This window comes from Hemicordylus capensis, chromosome 1 (assembly GCF_027244095.1).
Source record: "Hemicordylus capensis ecotype Gifberg chromosome 1, rHemCap1.1.pri, whole genome shotgun sequence".
Taxonomy (NCBI): domain Eukaryota; kingdom Metazoa; phylum Chordata; class Lepidosauria; order Squamata; family Cordylidae; genus Hemicordylus; species Hemicordylus capensis.
The window spans coordinates 437,447,649-437,468,285 of NC_069657.1; the positions used below are offsets into that span (position 1 = coordinate 437,447,649).

At 43.0% G+C, this 20,637-nt stretch overlaps 1 protein-coding gene across 4 annotated transcripts in view; it reads right to left on the reverse strand.

Annotated features, from left to right (window-relative positions):
• Positions 1 to 20,637, reverse strand: part of FSHR (follicle stimulating hormone receptor) — a 147,063-nt gene that overhangs the window by 11,846 nt on the left and 114,580 nt on the right. For 3 of the 4 annotated variants that reach the window (XR_008305832.1, XM_053244239.1, XM_053244231.1), the window contains exons 7-9: positions 19,904 to 19,972; positions 18,540 to 18,614; positions 6,415 to 6,600 (exon numbers count right to left, since the gene is read on the reverse strand). Coding sequence is in view for 3 of the 4 variants with exons in the window: in XM_053244239.1 (XP_053100214.1) it covers positions 6,415 to 6,600; positions 18,540 to 18,614; positions 19,904 to 19,972 (330 nt within the window). In the remaining variant the exon portion in view is untranslated. The remainder of the gene's footprint in view (positions 1 to 6,414; positions 6,601 to 18,539; positions 18,615 to 19,903; positions 19,973 to 20,637) is intronic. The other variant, XM_053244248.1, reaches the window with a different exon arrangement.

Sequence of the window (20,637 nt, forward strand, 5' to 3'; positions counted from 1 at the left end):
CCATCTGGTTAAGAAACCCTGTCCTAGAGCTTTTATGCGAGGGCTTATACTCTCTTAAAGGGCCCTCCCTGAACTGGGAAAAGCACAGTACTATGCAGAGGTCGGCACAGTGAGATATTGCTCTCACATGCAAGGGTGCTGTGTTTCTTTTCTTTCTTTCTTTTTTTGCCAAAGTAGTCCTTGCTTGAAAAATAGTGAAGATCACCGTGATACTGGGACTATACAGCAGTTTAGGTTTACAGCAAAGTGTTTTTAATTGCAATGGAAAGGGGTTAAAGTCTTGGAAGAAGGTCTACATTGAGCTTGCCAACTAGGCTTCTCAAGGTTTGTTTTTAACTTAGAGCTTCAAGAGAGGTTATCTTGCAAAACATACTGCTTTCATCTAGCAAATTCTGTTTTTGTAAAGCTTCCCTTAACTGCCAACTCTGTTGCTGGGTCTCTTAGTAAGATGCTTGGAAACCACAAAAATCCTCAAAGTGCAAGCTTACTAGAGGGAAGGGGGTTAGAATAAGCCAAACAGGCTTCAAGTCCCTGTTGTTCCTGAGGTCATTTTGAAGAACTTTAGGCAAGATGCAAGCAGCTTGTCTGAAAATGCTCATCTTTCCAGCCACATCAGAAATATCCTGAGGGGGGTATGTAATAATATATTATAAAGCTGAGGAACATTAGAACTCTCCTCCAGATGGAAACAAAAATAGGATTGTGCTGTCAATTTCCACACACAGCCCTTGATGTTCGGCTGCTTTCAGCTATTAAGAACTCTTCAGAATATTTTAAATATCTTAATATGTCTTTTATGCTGCAGTCCACTTTGGGGACACCCAGTAGTTTGTAAATGCAATCAATCAATCAAAAAAACTTTTAAAAGTTTTTTAAAAGTCCATCAGTGAGGACTGACTAGTTTCTAGTCATCGGGCCTAGAATTGTTCATGCCTGTAAGGAGAACATACAGGCCCAACCACTCACACTTTGTTAAAAAACTAATTCCCACCCCCTCCAGTTCTCTCATGTGGCCAGTTTCATCTTGAGACTGTCTGAGGTTCTTAAAGAGGCAGTGTCACCTTAGGTGGCGCAGCGGGGAAATGCTTGGCTAACAAGCAGAAGGTTGCCGGTTCGAATTCCCACTGGTACTGTATTGGGCAGCAGTGATATAGGAAGATGCTGAAAAGCATCATCCCAGACTGTGCAGGAGGCGGCAATGGTAAACCCCTCCTATATTCTACCAAAGAAAACCACAGGGCTCTGTGGGCGCCAGGAGTTGAAATCGACTTGATGGCACACTTTACCTTTATCCTTACACAACCCTACCAACTCCCCTGTGTGGGAGGGTTCAACAGTGAGAAGATGCTGAGAAAGTATTTCTATTTCTGAAGCTGAGGAAGACCGTGTTACCCAACAAATAGATTTTCACATGGGTAAAGGCAGAGTTCTGAGAGGAAAGAAACTTAAGAGATTTAAAGAGTAATGCTGTTCTCTCTCTCTCTCTCTCTCTCTCTCTCTCTCTCTCTCTCCCCCCACCCGGCTTCAAAGTAGGGCCAGTCATGCTTTAGCACCCAATGCAACAGATTACAGGGAGACTTTGGGTGTCTTCAACTCACACATCTCCAGTTACAAGTAGGGGTGTGTGTGTGTGCGGGAGTGGGGGATTACACATTATTGTGTTACTTTTTCCATGGCCACCAGCTTGGCTGGTGTTAAATGATGACTTAAGACCAGTGTTCCCTGTAACAGGGATTCCCTGATGTTGTTGACTACAGCTCCCGTAATCCCCAGCCAAAGGCCATTGCAACTGGGGGTGCTGGGAGTTATAGTCAGCAACATCTGGGAATCTCCATTACAGGGAATACTGCTCAAGACATATTCATGGAGGCCAGGTCTATCAATGACTACTAGTCTTGATGGCCATAGGCAGCGGCTTCCATGATCAGAGGCAAAATGCCTCTGAATACCAGCTGCAGGGGAGCAACAGCAGGAGACGGGGCATGCCTTCATCTCTTGCCTGTGGGCTTCTCAGGGGCATCTGGTGGGCCATTGTGGGAAACAGGATGCTGGACTGGATGGGCCTTGGGCCTGATCCAGCAGGGCTGTTCTTATGTTCCTTCCTCAATCCACTTCACGGATTGCCACTTGTGATGGTGAGGAATACTCCCACAATGATGCCATATCACATTCCACCCCCCATTACCCATTACCAAGGGGACACCACATGAGGGAGCAGGACTCAGTTTGGTGGTGTGCAATCACCAGTACAGAATGCGTCATTTGCAGCTCAGTCTGCAGAACCAGTGAGCTGGAAGTAAGGCGGTTGTGACTGCTTCACTGATAGCCTCTCTAAACGGCACCCCTGCTAACAATAGGTTAAAAAGCAAACCTCATGCACATGGAAGTCTCATGCACAAGTCTCATGCACATGGAACTGACTATTTACTTTGGGCCAGTAGCAGCCAGTATAGGCAGGGTGAGGGTGGTCGTAAGGTGTGGTGCTTTCCAGATTAGCTGCTCAACAGCAGCAAAATGCTTCTGTTCAGGCAAATTACATTTGAAACGTAAACAGCAGGGGGAGCAGTCTCGTGGAAACTAACTACCTGAAAAAAAAAACAGCAACCTTTTTATGCCAGATACATGATGTCATAGCACTATATCACAGCGATTAAATTTGAAATAAGGCATTGGAAATGTGAATGGCACCCTGCTGTCAGTGTAGCGACTATGGTGCCACAACACCGGAAGTGTGGAAGGACACTTCCGAGATCCACAATGACCCCATTGCAGAGTGGAATCTGGAAAGCGCCTCTCTCTCATCTCCCTGCCCCGGTCACCTTGTTCTGCCTTCTCTCTCTCACCGCCATGTTAAACCCAGGTGCGTGGGCTGACTATTCACTCAGTTGGGGAACCGAGCAAAAAACCAACCAGTGGGCCTGGGGTTAACGTGGTGTCGGGTGAGAGAGGGCAGAGTGAGGTGACTAGGGTGCTGAGAGGAAAGAGAAAATGAGCCACACCTGCATCTCGTTTACCAGCCCCAGCCCATCCTGGCTGCTACTGCTTTGGACATATAAGAACACCTTGTAGGTGCTATCAGTAGGGGATTTTTGAGAAGTCTCCTCTAGCATTTAAGGCTACCCACACAACAAGCAGATTCACAGAACACTTGGGTTTAAATTTTTTTCCCCATAAAGAGAAAATATACACTTGTTTTTTTGTTCAAGTGGAATTCCATATTTCAGGGTATGGTGAGATCCCATGGAGCATATAAAGCCAAAAGCTATAGCAGTTGGTGATGATGGGAGTTCTAATACAGCAGCTGGGCACCCAGCTTTGGAAATCCCTGTCCTAGGATACATAAATTCCTAATTAATGTAAGGGAGGTTAAAAAAAGATGATTTTTCCAATAGTAAGAAGAGCATTTCCCCTCATGGATGCTGTACAACAGAAGTGGGTGGAAGAGTCTATTTTATTTGTTTAAGGTACTGATATCCTTCCTTTCTATCATCATGGAATTCATGGCCACATACACTGGGTTCCCAGGCTAGTGAGACGGACCAGATCAGATCTAGTTCTGCTTAGCTTTAGCCAGGTGACTGAATCAGTCGCTGCAGATAGGGGTGTGCATGGACCAGTTTGTGGTCAAACCAGTCCATCGAGAACAGGGAGGTTGGAGTGGTTTGATGATGATCATTAATCGCTTCAAACTGGTTCATTGGTTCAACCAGTCCAGCTGGTCAGTCTGATGAACCGGTTCACAGAGCAGTGGTGCGGGTCAGTCTGAATTTGTACTAAACCATCACATGTGGACTGTGCACACTACTGTCAATGAACCATAGCCCTGGGACTGCTGAAGCTCTGATTTAGGGGTGTGCATGAACCAAAAATTGTGGTTTAGTTCAAATTTGAATCAAATTCGAACCGAACCACATGTTTCTGAACTGGTTTGTTCGAACTGACCAGCTGGTCCAGTCCGTTTGACTGAACCAGTTTTGAGCAGCTGATACTTGTGAAGGGGAATCTGGTGAGGATTACAAATAAAGGGGTGGGGGTCATAGGAAGCTGTAAGGAGGGGGTGGTGAGAGAAGTATTTAAAGTGTCTTACCCGACCCGTGCGGCTGCCAGTGCCACTCCTCCCCCCCGCCACAGCCGATAGCCTAAGTATGCGCTGCAATGGCCTTTTTAGCTTGCTGCCAGGAGGTGTTGTGCTAGAAGGGACATCATGGCACATGCTTAGGTTATGGGTTCTGCCGGGGGAGAAGCGGCAGTTCTGGCAGCTGCACCAGTTGGGTAAGAGCCTTTAAATATCTCTCTCACCACCCCCTGGCTGTCTGTTCAACAATGAAGCAGTCCGCCCAAACTGGGCTTGATTCAGTTCAGTTATGGACCAAACCACCCCCGGTTTGGTTCGTGATTGAGCCACCGAACTGGCCTGGTTCAAGGCAAACCGGCAAACATGCACTCCCCCTACTGTGGTTCACTAGCAGACCACTGGTCAATTTCTTAAGGACCCACTTGGTGCCACTTGGTTGTTGGGATTCTTGCATGAATGCTGGACTACATGGAGTGTGGGGATTCTAGCAGACAACAGTAGACTATTCTAAACTGAAGTCAGCCTACCTCCTGCTGAAGAAAACAAACTCTAAAGCAGCTAAAGCATTATATGCAGCATAAACTGACTTGGCTTATGCATTAATTAAATCAATCAATGTGCAAATCTCAAAGAATACTTGAAAAAGCAAAGATAAATGAGGAGGACGCTTGATGCTTGAACACCCTGCATTATCCCACTGATGACAAATCAGTTGCAAGGAAACCTGATTCAAGAGGCTGAGAAGACCCCATGATTTGCATTGGCAAAGCTCCCCAGGGGTTGGACTAATGAGTCTGTGCTAATGATTCTCTTTGAAAATCAGGGAGGCAAGTGCACACAGTGGATATCTCAGTTTCATTGTGCACATTCCTATTCTGGCCTCAACAGCACTGGAGACATACAGTGTTGATGTGATATCTATTTATTTACAAAGCTAGATGTTGCACTTGGAGGGAACAGACAGTCTTTGAGAAAGACACAGCTAGTCTTTAAAGAAGCACCAGTCCCCCAAAATCCAGCAGCATGCCCCTTCCCCCCTGCCCCCAGGTTGGTTGTCAGCCAGCTACAGAAACTCAGATTAGTTGTCTTTGGTTGGCTACCTAAAGGACCAAACTGTTTTATCCTGTAAGAGGGATTCCCAGATGTTGTTTACAACTCCCAGCACCCCCAGTTGCAATGACCTTTGGCTGGGGATGATGGGAATTGTAGTCAACAATATCTGGGAATCCCTCTTACAGGGAATACTGGCTCCCACCCAGACTTCAGAGCCACTAGACACCAAAGGCCATTATGAGAGCACCTTCTAGCAAGCTGTTACAAGAGCCCAGAGAGGTCATCATCTTGTAGGTCCAATGAGCATGCTAGCAATGGAACCACATGCCCAAATGTATCTATGTTGGACAGGCGTAACACATGTGAGGTGTCCAGGGGCAATATCAGTGGGGCAACACATTTTAAAATAATGTGCAAAAGTAACTTGGCCCTGACCTCCGGTCTCCCCTGGGCAGAGTCTGAGAGCTAGCAGTTCTGTAAACCTGTAAGGCAGGTCACACAATCCTCAACAGGGCAGGATAAGTGGGATAAGCTTTGAACTCTTCGATAAGTAGGATAAGCTTTGCACACTCCTGATTCTTTATCATATGTGAGAGAAAAACAAGGAAGGAGTGGAAGGAAGTGATTGTGTGTGAGGCTCACATTGGATACGAGGGTTCTGTCCTACCCAGCAGCTCTGCCCAGCTGCTGAATGAGGTAGGAAGAAAAGCCCTTCAACCTAGTGCAAGCCTCACACACAGTCACTTCCTCCTCCCTAACTTCCTTTCACCTTTGCACACAAACACAAAATTGGGAGTATGCACAGCTCCTGAACTTGCGTAGGACACCTATCCTACCCTATTGAGGATCATGAACTGCCTTGGTATGTTTTTCACTCTGTTGAAGTTTAGAACTGGCAGTAAGCTTGGCAGTCTTCTAGTCCTCCCTGCTCATTGCAGGAGTCTGCTACAGAAACCCTGACAGATGGCCGCTCAGACTGTGCTTGAAAGGAGGAACGTCCACCACTGCATGAGGCAGGCTGTTCCACTGTTGAACAGGTCTTACAGTTAGTTTGGTTTGCAAGCCAAACCAAACTGCCAACAATGAAACCAATTAGAATGATCAAAACAATATAATGAATAAATGATGGGGAAATGATTTGGTATTCTGTGTTTTAATACAGAACTCTTTGAACAGATGTATGCACAGTAGAATAGGCATCCATGTGACTTGGCATCCATGTGACTTTGACACATTCACAAATAAATGGGTAATTCTAAATGCAAAAGTAAATAGAGCTGACTCACTTTTGCTTGGTCCAGTTCGCGAAGGCACAGCAGTGGCTTGGGTAGGTGAGGTCTGCCTCAATCAAGGCACGAAACTTGCTCAATGCAGGCAGCTTTTTTAAATTGTAGGTTGATCTTGCTACCAGCTTGTTAATGTTCTCCAGTCCAATGCTGGGCAGCTGGCTGATCTTGGTTTCCGAAATATCCCTTTCAGAAGAAACGTGATTGTTTCAACCTCTAAACAATCCAGTTCACTGCATACCCAGAAAATTGTAATATGAATATTACAATTTAAAATGGTAATGTTAAGATATTATTATTACAATTTAATGTAATTGGTTAAACAATAGAACGCTGACTGATGACTGATTGGCTTCCTCAGACTACTCAAGACTAATCTGCCTCATTAGTAACTTGAAATGGACTGCCTGATAAGACATAGTAAAAACAGAATTAACCATATGATCATATGCAAATCTCCTTGGAAGCTAAATCCCATTGAACTCAGAGGGTAGGTTCACATGACCACTGACAGATTGGTAAGCAAGTAGCATGTCAGTAAAATCTTGGGAATCAGGAGTCCATACTCCCATCAAGAATCCACCCAAGTCTGGTTCTCATGCTCTGTTACTGACATTGTGCCAACTTCAAGCCAATTTCTGTAATTAGGAATTGAAGTTGGCTTGTCAAAGTCAGTAGAATGTCAGTAGCCCATATGGGAACTGGACTTGGGTGGGTTCAGATGTCATGCCAGACAGAAAAAGGAGGGAAGAAAACCCCAAGGTACTGAGCACATTGATGTTTGCAGATTACAACACAGAGCGCATCTGAAGATCTATGCTCAGGCAATACGTGCAGCAAAGAAGTGATTCTTTTTTGCCCATAATGCATCCTCAAGCTCATGTCCAGTGGAGTTGTTCAGGGTTATGAGAAGGCTAATACATGCTCCTCCTCCCTTGAATCAGAATGTGGAACCATCAATTACCTGCTGTGAAATTTTAAATGAGTTTTCTGCATCAGGCCTAAAATAAAGACAATATCAATTTGCTCAGATGCTGCATCATCCCCACTCCCACCCTTTTCCCCTTTCCTATTTTGGTTTCAGACGTCATGCCCAATGGGAGGGCATTTATTCATTTATTTATTTAATTCACTTATTTTTATACTGCCCCAAACTCACGTCTCTGGGCGGTTGACAACAAAGCAAACAAACACACTGAAAAAGTTAAAACATTAGTTTTAATAAATGACAACAGAAAACTTAAAACATTAGTTAAAACAAAATAAATGATACAGTAGAAGTTAAAACATTACAACAACTTAAATTTTAACACAACATTTTAAAAGGATGTTAAATCTGTTAAAACAATGAGGCGGTGAGACCCGCCTCCAGAGGGTTTGCGAGGAGGGCGGGCTAAGCCTGCTCTCCCCGCAGACGAGCAGGGAAGCAGCCCTGGCGGCTGCAGTGGCCACCCACAAGGCTGCTGGCTCCGTTATGGAGCCAGCGGGGGCTGCAGGGATCGAGGGCCGAACAGCCCCTGGAAGCTCCAGCATGCCCTGTGAGCACGCAGGGCATACTGGAGAGACCCCCAAGCCGGGAGGCTGATTTTTAGCCTCCCAGTCGGGGGTCTACTCGTGAATTGCTGCGGTGCAGAGCTGCACCACGGCAACTCACTATCAGAAAGCCTAGGTTAGCGGAGCGCTTGCTCCGCTAACCTGGGCTTAGGGGAGGGTTGCTGAAGCGGGTGACCCGCTTCTGTGAGACCAGGCTTGGCTGCGAGCCCGGAGGTTCTCACGGTCATGAAAAATCGGGCTAGGCTCCCTTAGCCCAATTTTTCATGACCGTGAGAATAGCTTCAATATTTAATTAAAAGCCTGGGAGAATAGATGCATCTTTAAAGACTTTTAAAAAGTTGTCAGAGATGGGGAGGCTCTTATTTCAGCAGGGAGAGCTTTCCAAAGCCTTGAGGCAGCAGCGGAGAAGGCCCGTCCCCAAGTAGCCACCAGATGAGCCGGTGGCAACTGCAGATGGACCTCTCCTGATGATCTCAATGGGTGGTGGGGCTCATGACGAAGAAGACGTTTTCTTAAATACCCAGGGCCCAAGCTGTGGGCGTGCTCCCAGTTCCCAAGATTTTATCGACACGCTGCCAACTTATCAACCTGCCAGTGGTCATATGAACCCACCCAGTGGTTGACATCCAGACTAACAAAGCACTTGTGCAAAGGTAGTGTTAGCGCAAAGCTGTTGCTCTATCTGGAGCTTGTGTTCCAGACTAGTGTTATGCTAACATAAACATGGTTGCATCAGTAGTGGCCAGTGTGAGCGCCTCCGAGTGGGGCAGGGGCAGGGGGTGGCTGCTGCGAGAGGCACCTTTAAGCATAAATTAGAAGGTGCTTATTTCCGCTCTGGCCGTACCTGCAATCTGCTCTGAGCTGCAGCACGCTGTCCAGCACTCCCTGCGGCAAGGGATCGGCTCCACCACTCAACTGGCTTCCGCAAAGCCGAAGCACTTTATAAGTCTGGATGTCAGCCCGTGGGTCTTACTTCTGAGTCAACACCCTCAGGTTTGTGCTGCGTGGTCCAAATGTGTCCTTTCTCACTGATCAAGTTGGAGATTTGGATCTCTTTTGCTTATACTGATTTCAACCTTCATCCCATCCATCATTGCTTGGCCCTTCTTAGCCTTCAGCCCATCCATCTCCAGGACTCACTTGCCTCTCCACCTTCTATACCAAGAGCACAAAACCTTCTCTGTCTTTACTAGAAATGCTTCTGAAATTATCGATATTTCTCCCCAGTTTATGGAGTTCCAAATCAACTGGCCAGCTTTCCACCATGGAACCGATGATGCATTTGCAAGTCTCCATTCTTCCATCTCTGAATTCTGTACAAAGCACTGTGTATTGTGGTTTTTGCAGTGGTTTTGTTTTTTTTCAGTCGAAGCACGATTATATACATTATTGTATCTTTTAGTGTGATGTTTCACCAAGAACTTGTGTGAATTGATGAAACAGCAATGTGCACAATCCATGTGTGAATTGATAAAACACAGCTCCCAAAAACACTGTCTGGAATGACTGTGTGTACATATCATTGTACCAAGATTCTTTGATGGCCATGTATGAAAGTGGAGAAGTGCTTGGACATATCAGTAAATCACTGCACAAAAAGAATCTCAGTGTAATTAGACATATGATGACACTGTGCTTGCTCTTTTGGTAGTGTTTTATCAATGTTTATGTGGACACTGATAGTCTAGAGGAGGAAATGGAAGGAACTGAAAGCTGTGGCACATTGTGCATGCTTCATTTCTGGACTTAGTGTTAGAAATTATCATAACTGAACCAGAATTCAGGAAGAGTGCAACAGGGCAGAGTGAACTAGCAGAACCATAAGAGAATGGTAGGGAGACAATCCTCTCATCCCTGCACGGAGCAAAATTTGTGTGCAACCTTTCACTTCCCTCCCAGAAATCTCACTGTTGTCACAGATCTACTGTGCTTACACATTTGACACATTCATTGTGAGTGTTAGAATGTTTGTGAAGATTCCATGACATTACAGTAGATTTGCCAATAGATAGGAGGCCTGTAGATCAGTAACTGTTAGTTGCTAGCTTTTTTGTGTGAGATTTGTATAGTGATAAGGGTGTCAGACAGATGCAGAGCCCAGCTTTCCAAGGGGGAAGTCATGCTGAACAGATATGATTGCTTTCTGCAAGAGAAAAGCAATGAGAACTGACAAGGAGGCGGCAAGAGGCAATCTATTTGGGCTCCGTACTAGCAAAAGAAAGACACTTCTTGTAGCATTAGCAATTAGGTATTGACGCTGAGGTTCTATGCATCTTTAAAAAAAAATTCCTCTCAGTACAACTGAAAGGCTGCAGTAAATGGACAGTGTGTGAGGAAACTGTTATACAGATAATTCAGCAGATTGGCATTTGGTCCATCACGGTTCTCACTGTATTTCGGTGATCTGAAGGAGAGAAGGAACGAAAAAGAATGAGAGTGGGATGATAAGGCAAAAAACTGATCAAGTGAGGAGAGCTGAACAAGAGGAGAGAAAGAGAAAGAGCCCAGAGAGAATGCAACTCCAGAGTGTGTGTTCCCTGCAGAACATTGCCAATTAGGATCAGATGAGTATGAAAGAAAGGGGAAAAAAAAAGATGAGGTGTTCCAGTCTACTGCAAAGGTAGGGAGGCTGAGATGCAAGTGAAACTGGCAGTTGAGACAGTCGGCAGCTGCTTTGAGGACACTGGCCAAGAATGAGGGTTGCAAGTCCAAGAAACAATACAGTATACCAGGCTAAAACATTGCCCTGTATCAATGTCAAGTTTGCTGGTTTTAATTCAATATTGGATCATTAAGTGTGTATGTGTCAAAGACAGGGTGGATGGTGGTTAAAGCACTAGTCTAGGATTGAGTAGATGCTGATTCAAATTTCTGCTCAACCATGAAGCTTACTGGGAAATCTTAGGCTAGCTACTATTACTCATTCTAACATACCACACCCTTACTCATGAGCAGACTTATTAATAGACACCCCCCGCCCCACCACACACACACACACACACACTTACAGATAACATTGAGGATTTATTCATGAGTAAGGCTGACTCATCCTTGCAAGGTCCACTCATGAGGATCAACCATGGATTCAAGGTTTTCTCAGCAGTAAGGCAGTGGGTCTACTTATATGTAAAGGTAGCTGTGAGTAAGGGTGAGGTCTACTCATTTGTAAAGGTATGGGTACATGGAGCCTTATTTCTAAAGCAGCATACTATACGAGACTGTACAAAGTCTTGACAGCATATATGGCTTGGAAGTAAGACAGACCCTTAACTTGCACCCTCCATTTTTTTAGAGCATGAGTGAAAATAGAAAGTTTCTTAATTCTCCTCTAAACCAAAGTTTTTTAGATGAAGGGAATATTTTTAATGTTGTCAGACAATGAGAATCTAAGAATCCTTGCTTGTGGGCTTCATCTGGTTGGCCACTGTGGGAAGCAGGATGCTAGACTAAATGGACCCTTGGTCTAGGAGGCTCTTCTTAGTTTTTTAAGGTATATGATGACACAGCTGATGCAAGTACTGACCCTCTATCCTTCTCTCAATAAATGACTTGGCATCGCTAATTGCCAGCTCCATATGGATTAAGGCATAACAAGAAACCCTGTTGTGCTGTTTAATAAAAACTGTGCTCCGTGTTGTAGGGGAAAATTGATTTAGGCAATTCTGCTTTTGCCAAGCAAAGACATTATTATGGGTCAATCATTTCTGTAAGTGAAAGTACATTTGGGTGTACATTCCAGTGACAGATGACTAGGAGACCTCTCTTTCATGATCTTGGCTAGGATAAAAAAAGGCAATTTACCATCCACGGAATGGTGTAATAGAACAAAATAATTCTCATAAAAACAACTCAGTGTTTGAATTTGAACTATCGGATGAATCTGAACTGAACTGCAGGGAAATCAATTTGATATCCCATCACAATGCGATGCTATTTGGTTTCTGCTTACAAAGGCTTCGTGTTAACTTCTTGCTACAGAAAATGGTTGTGTTCCCCCCACCACTTCTGCATGTCAAAGAAATGTTTATTGTTTGGCTTCTCAAAAGAAGCTTCAGTAACAGCCTTATCCAAAAATGAAAATCATGGATAAAGAAGAGCTGACATCCTGTGCAGGGGGGAAAATGGAATAAATATTATTGTGGAGAGGAGAGAGGACAAATTTGGAAGGCAGTGATTTATGTGAGGTTAGGAATGCTGTGAGAGAGTTTTTCTCACAATTTCAGGCTCTGCTAGCACCCATTTGAATGTGCAGGTATGAAAAAGTTCTCAAGTCATATTCAGTCATGCAGGTGTCTGAACACATGTATTTGTTTTTGTGTGAATTACTGTACATATGTTCATTATTTATTTATTTATTTATTTACAGAGTCAGACAGGTGTTATTGACTGGTTTGTTTTATCCAGACATCGAGTCCTTCCCAAAGACCTGAGATGGCTGAATTTTATGGTCAATGTTGTTGCTGTTGTTATAGATATCGTCGCAGAATATAGGCTGTTCCCAGTAAAGTTGCTTTTTGTAATTGGCTGATGGTGATTTCTGTGGCCCCTATTATTATTATTTATTTACACAGTCAGACAGGTGTTATTGACTAGTTTGAACACATGTATTTGTTTTTGTGTGAATTACTGTACATATGTTCATTATTTATTTATTTATTTATTTATTTACACAGTCAGACAGGTGTTATTGACTGGTTTGTTTTATCCAGACATCGAGTCCTTCCCAAGGACCTGGGATGGCTGAATTTTATTGTCAATCTTGTTGCTGTTATAGATATCGTTGCAGAATATAGGCTGTTCCCAGTAAAGTTGCTTTTTGTAATTGGCTGATGGTGATTTCTGTGGCCCCTATGGTGTTGAGGTGCTCTCCAAGTTGTTTTGGAATTGCACCTAGGGCGCCAGTTACCACTGGGATTATTTTGGTCTTTTTCTGCCACAGCCTTTCAATTTCAATTTGTAGATCTTTGTATTTGGTGATTTTTTCTATTTCTTTTTCTTTTATTCTGCTATCCCCTGGTATTGCTATGTCTATTATTTTAACTTGTTCTTCTTTCTTCTCGACTACAGTTATATTTGGTGTATTGTGTGGCAGATGTTTGTCTGTTTGTAGTCGGAAGTCCCATAATATTTTTACATCTTCATTTTCTTCAACTTTTTCAATTTTATGGTCCCACCAATTTTTGGCTACAGGTAGCTTGCATTTTTTGCAGATGTTCCAGTGTATCATCCCTGCTACCTTGTCATGCCTTTGTTTGTAGTCAGTCTGTGCGATCTTTTTACAACAGCTGATTAGGTGGTCCACGGTTTCTGTTTCTTCTTCTTCTTCTTCTTCTTCTTCTTCTTCTTCTTCTTCTTCTTCTTCTTCTTCTTCTTCTTCTTCATTTGATTCCTATTTATTCGATTTCTATTTATTTGATACAGGCTCCCTCACATGCAGGGTACAGAGATGGGAAGTGTGTAGGGGCATTGAACATAAAGTGTGGATAATTGTATGTGCATACAAATCTGTATTTGCATACACTTACACAGATTGTAGATGTGCTGAATATAATAGGCCTATTCACACACTGTGTTCAACACTCGTACAACCAATGTACAGTGTACACAGATACAGCTCTATACACAGATACTGACATTCACAAGTTATGCTGAACACAGGTACAGCAATACACTTCCTATCTGTACCATGCATTTGAAGCGCTTATATCCAGGTTCACTTTTAAAATGAACACAGGCACAGTCATTTACACAAACTGGTGTATGAGTGTACGGTTGTCTAATGTGCGACTAGGGCTTTAGTAGCAGGCAGCATGACTGCCAGAATCATATAGTGTAGATCTTTCTGGATTATACCATGACAATCACCAAGCTGAGAAATTGCATATCTAAAGGATTATCTTGGCCTGTTTAGAAACACAGGAAACTGCCATATTCTGAGTCAGGCCACTGGTCCATCTAGCTCAGTATTGTCTACACTGACTGGCAGCAGCTCTCCAAGGTTTCATGCAGGAGTCTTTCCCAGTCCACTTGGAGCTGCTGCCAGGGATTGAACCTGGGACCTTCTGCATACAAAGCAGGTGCGCTACCACTGAGCTACAGTCTCATACCCTAAAGGGAATATCTTATAGCAGATAGTGCTCACATGTAGGTACCCATCGAAATGCAAACCAGGGTAGTCCCTGCTTAGCAAAGAGGACCATTCATGCTGACTGCCACCAGACCAGCTCTTCTTCTCCTGTATAGCCCTCCCATCCCCTAGATCAGTGGAAGAGGTCCTCCTGAGGGTCTTGCCACTAGCAGTAGTTCAGCAGATCGGGACAAGAAAGAGAGCATTCTCTATGGCAAAGTTTAGACCAAGGGTCTCAAACTGTGGCAAAAACAAAACTGTATGGAGGATCAATGTCAGCTGATAATAGCCACAAGAATGAAACAAAAAGCAGCTGCAGAACAGAGGATTTATTCAAACATGTTTCAAATGATATTGTTTTCAAGGAATCTCTATGGATAATAAAGGATAACAATAATAAAATATCTGCACAGATACACATATTAGAAAGTACATTTATCTAACTGACTAACTAACTAACTAACTATAACATTATTAAAATATCTCCAAATTTAAAACATAAAATTTAATTATTCAGACCATTAAACAATTATAACCCATAATATTCAAATATAATAAACCTAAAAGATCTGCTAATAAAATATATAAAGGTCCAGTGAAAGTCAGATTTGAGTCCTCTATATATTTTATTAGCAGATATTATTATTATTATTATTATTATTATTATTATTACATTTTTAGCCTACTTTCCAGTAAACTTATTTTATTTATTTATTATTTATTATTTATTATTTATTTATTTTTATATTTATATCCCACTCTTTCTCCAAGGAGCCCAGAGCGGTGTACTACATACTTGAGTTTCTCTTTCACAACAACCCTGTGAAGTAGGCTAGGCTGAGAGAGAAGTGACTGGCCCAGAGTCACCCAGCTAGTTTCATGGCTGAATGGGGATTTGAACTCGAGTCTCCCCGGTGCAAGTCCAGCACTCTAACCACTACACCACACTGGCTAGGTTTGTTATATTTGAATATTGTGGGTTATAATTCTTTAATGGTTTGAATAATCCAGTTTTATGTTTAAAATATGGAAACACATTAATAATGCTATTGTCCCTTAGACAGATAGATAGATTACATACACACATGCATATGCGTGCGCACACACACACACACACACACACACACACACACACACGTGTATATGAGCAGATATTTTATTATGTTATATTTTATGCAGACTCACCATCCACGGTTTTGTGTATCCACAGTCAGGTAATGGACACCCAACCTTGGCATATGTGTGTGTGTGTGTGTGTGGGCAGTGGGGAACGGCCCCAAAGAGGTTAACTTCATCTATCCATGGGTTGCCATTTTGAGCATGGGAGTCATTTTATGGCTTGCTTGCTTGCTTGCTTGCTTGCTTGCTTGCTTATTTATTTATTTATTTATTTATTTATTTATTTATTTATTTATTTAACGAACATATTTATATACCACCCCAAACCAAAGTCTCAGGGGAGTTCACAACAAAGCAATAAACAAAACATTAAAATAAATTAAAATTCTAAAAACAGTTTAAAACAAATCAATAAACATTATAAAATTTAGATGTTAACAAGCCTGGGTAAAAAGATGAGTCTTCAGAAACTTTTTAAAAGCCTCTAGAGACAGGAAGACTCTTATTCCCACGGGTGACATGAAGGTAGCCACAGACGAGCCTCCCCTGATGTATGCAGTGGATGATGGGGATTTTCGTTTTAAATTAAACCAACAGACTGCAATTTTCCATTGAATTCTGGGGACTTTTGTACTTGCAGGGGGCATCCTTGTACTCCTGAAAGCCCACGGAGCACTATAGGGCACTTTATTGTTAGAAACATTTTCATGTTTTTGGTGTGATTCTTTGGAGTCTGAGAACCTAACCTCCATGATCTCATAGACTCATTGACCCATTACCCACGGTTTCGTTACCCACGGTAATCTGCGGGAACGGAACCCCCACGGATAATGAGGTATTCTTGTATTCCTTGGAAATTATATTAATTGAAAACACATTGGAATAAATACTCTATTCTGCACCTGCTTTCTTTTTTCAAATTTGCCCCTGCCTTCTGTTCTTGGACTACAGCTCTCATCATGCCCAGTCACAATGGCAGGTAGCTAGAGATGATGGGAGTTGTACGCCATTATCTGCAGGAAGGCTGCAGTTTGAGACTCCTGGAGTAGATGGTCAGACTCCCTGCTCAGAGTTGTGCATCTAACCCTGGCTGCATTTGCATGTATCGCGGAACCGCGGGTCCATTAGACCCATGGTTCTGCCCCTCCCCCTGCTGTCCTGTCTGAATTAGGACACACTGGGGAGCTCCCTCTCTGCAGTCAGAGAGACTTCAGAAAGAAGGGGTTTCTGGCTGTGAGGGGTCTTCCTTCTTGGCAGAACAACAATCATGCAGGAAGCAATTATGCAGGAGTTGGTGGGGGAGGAGCCTTCTCCCTCAACTCTGGTTCCAGGGGATACAGCCTGCAGTTCCAAATTCAGACGTACTGCAGGCTGCAAAAATCTTGGTTTGTGGCAACAAAATCACTATAACCAGATTGGAGTTCCAAATAATAAAGCTGTTCTAAACAGTTTGGGGAGAAGTGAAAGCTGGGAGACTAGTTTTGGAATTTGTTTTGACTACTTACATTCCACTTTGAAATGGGGATATGGGAATCTGTCTTGCAATGTGAGATGAATTTGGGTCAGCAGAGTTCCATGTCAGAACCTTCAGTTTCACCACCTCACCAAACCACGTTTTCCCGCATTTGGACAGAATGTCAGTGGAACTGCTGGCCCATGCCATTGCGGTTCCACCGCATTCACACAAATCCAGTGTGAATGTGGCCCCCTTCTTTGTTTTGCTTTGCCATCTGACAATGGTATTTCTGTTTAGGTGAATATTTAGCTTGCTTCTTATCTGATGGTCTTTTTGCTCTCTCCTTCTGTGGGTTGGGTATAGTTGGCTGCTGATAGGACTGTAGGATTATTTGTTCTCCTTAATTGTGGGGATTAATTTTTATTTCTGCTGCTTCGTGGCTATTTTATTTTCATGGTTTTGCATTTTTGGTTTTATTGATTTTTTTTTTAAATGGATGGTGGTTTTTCATTATTGTAAGCTGCCTTGGGCATTTGTAAGAATGGGAAGGAATCTATAAATTCACAAAACAAACATTTGAATGCTCTGCCATTAAAAAAAACACACTCTTGGCATAGAGAAAGTTAACACATCAGGAAAGAAGGGTTCTAGCATAGCCATATTCCTGATATTCTGGATGTGTCGGGAGATTTATATATAGGGGAAATATTCAAGTTCCAGCCCCCTTGGCATTTTGGATGGGTTAGTGACTTAGGGTTGTAATTTCAGCCACAAAGTTAAAACTTTTGGACTTCTCCAATAGCATCTTGCAGTTGCTTCTTTCATGTGTTATATTTCTACTCCAATCTTCTTTCCAGGGAGCTACAGGTGGCATACATGATTCTTCCCTTCCCTTTTCAGTGGGGATGGGACTCTAGCTCAGTGGTAGAGCATCTGCAGATGATCCCAGGTTCAATCCCTGGAATCTCCAGGTAGGGTTTAGAAAACTTCCTGCCTGAAGCATTGGAGAACTGCTGCCACAATACTGAGTTAGATTGACCAATGGTCTGACTCAGTAGATAGCTGCTTCCTATGCTCTTTTATCCTCGCAACAACCCTGTGAGGTAGGTTAAGCTGAAAGGCAGGAACTGGCCTAAAGTTATGCTAACCACACCACATGTAAGCCATTCTAAAAAACTTCAGAGATATGATGGGGTGTCAAAAATAAATAAGTATGCATACAATTTGGAACCTCTAGGGATAGAACTTAAATGCTATTTAATTCAGTCATCCGTTGGGGCTATTCTTATGCTCACAAAAATCACGCTAGGAAAATCCTAGCCCGATTTTTGTGATCATAAGAACCACCGGGCTCGCAGCCGAGCCCAGTGGTTCTGGAGCGGCTAACCCGCTCCTGTAGCCCGCCCCTTAGCCCGGGTTTGCGGACTGAGCACGTCGCAAACCCAGGCTATCTGCTCGTGAGTAGCTGCGGCATGGCTGTGCGCCGCGGCTACTCGCGAGTAGACCCCCAGCTGGGAGGCTGAAAAGCAGCCTCCTCGCTCAGGGGTCTCCCCAGTATGCCCTGCGTGCCTGCGCAGGGCATACTGGGGCTTCCGGGGGCCACGTGGCCCCCGAGCTCCCCAGCCCCCGCCGGCTCCGTCTCGGGGCCGGCCATCATGTGGGCGGCTGATCTGGCCACCCAAGGCTCCCTGCTCGCTTGTGAGTGGGGAGAGCGGGCTTAGCCACTGATCACTGATCGTGAGACCCGGTCCATTATCTTTTATGAGTGACATATATGTGGATGCCCACCCTTCTCTGGTATGAGTATTTGCTGGGGAGTGACACAATAACACTTAAATAAGAATAAGAATAATAAGAAGCATTACTTACAAAAATCCTGGGCCATTGGCTCCTTGGAAAACTTCATTAGGTAATTTTTCTAGGTTGTAATTGCCACTCAGATTTCTATGTTAATAAATAAATAAATTACAGCTGTTACCATTTAATGATTTTTCATCATCTAACAAGGTTGCTTAAAGAGCTACCATTTAGTTACCCATTCAAATGTAAACAATTATTACAGGGTTCTGATACAAATTATACAACTGGGAAAAGAATGCTAATGCATTTAATGAATTAAGAGATGCATATACAGAAATTGATGACTCCATGACTCTATGGCTTTGACTCTATGGCTCTAAGTTGACTCTATGACTCTAGGTTGACTCTATGGCTATGATTCCATGACTCTATGGATTTATGAGAGTTCATGGAACATGTGTTGGGTGTGAATTACTTGAACAATGGTCAGACCTAGCACTCTCTTCCTCAGTTATCTGTGGACTGAATGGGTTTAGGTCTGAGTAAAAATGGCCGCTCAACTTCATCAACCATCTGCAGGCAGCAAAACTGGGAGTACATTTCTGTGGTATTGGAGCCTTAGGAACAGTGGCAACCACACCTCTGGCCAGCTTTAACTGCCATTTTCTCCCTCCAGATGCCCCCTGGGAATGACATTATGTGATTATTTGCCTACATGGGCAGCAGAATTGAAGGTGGGGTTGAAGGAGCTAGTAGACATTGAACCCTCTCCTGTCTTGTCTGAGAGAGAAAGGGGCCATATCTCAATGGCTCAGGGGCAGAGTATCTGCTTTGCATGCAGAAAGTCCCAGGTTCAATTCCTGGAATCTCCAGGCAGTTTTGAGAAACACCCATCTGAAACCCGGGAGAACCACTGCTAGTCAGAGTAAACAATACTGAGCTAGATAGATCAATGGTCATCCACATTCAGACTGAAAATCTTTGGAAAAAGAATAATAATTTTAAAGTCTCTCCATTGTACTAGTAGCCTCTATTTATGAACATCATATGAGATTAGAGCCCCATTGACATGGTATGTTCTAACACTCATACAACGAGTGTACAGAGATATAGATCCTTACACTGGTATAGTTATTCACATGTTATGTTGAACACAGGTACAGCAGTACACTTCCTATCTGTGTCATGCATTTGAGGGGCCTGTACCCAGGTTCACTTTTAACATGAACAGAGGAACAGTCATTTACACAAAACACTGTATGTATGTACAGACATTTGTACACTTGTACAACATAATATCTGAATGGGATTCATATGATAAGGGAAATATGGGCAAAGAGTATTTAAATTTGAAATGAATGTTTTTGCTGCACTAAATTATTTCCCACAGAACATCATCCAAATCACTAAAGAATTAAATAAAGAATAATTACAGCTCAGACAAGATGGTCCCATTGAAGGCGTGGTTTTCAATCTCCCGAATTCCATTTTTATTCAGTCTTCTGCAAGAAAATTATTTTTGGTTGGTTTTTTTTTTTTAAAGCAAGGTTGTGTTAAAATTGCAACATGTTTTTAAAAATCTCAACATATGACACTCCTGTAGAAAGGCACACAGTCTCTGAAACAATTATATGAATTCAGAATGCATTGTATTTCCCTAGGTACTGTCGAGAGAAATTCAATATGTGCTATTTTCTGCAATAAAATGAGAGAACGAACAAATCATAACAGAGATCTCTGTGATAAATCAGAGGAAATGACTATATTAAGTGAGAATAGAAAATTTATCTTCTTCAAAGTTAGATTAACCCTTTTAAGAGATAAGCTAATAAAGCAAGAGTTCTCAAACTTGGGTCCTCAGATATTGTTGAATTGTGTTCCCCATCATGCCCAGCTTCAATGGCCTTCATAATGTTTCATCACAATGGGGGACTTCTATTCTGCACTCCCCATTTTCCCAAATAGTGAGAACTTCCAGGGGCAGCTTTGATTTCTTTCGGATAAGAAAGCACCAGAAGTTGATAACATCTTTGTAATATTTGCTTTATTTATGAATATGCAATCAGAACATAAGGGGAGTCAAATAGCAAGCACTCCTACAAAAATAGTACATCTGCAATACCACATCAGATTTCCAGAGACCAGCCATTTACTCAAGGGCTGAATT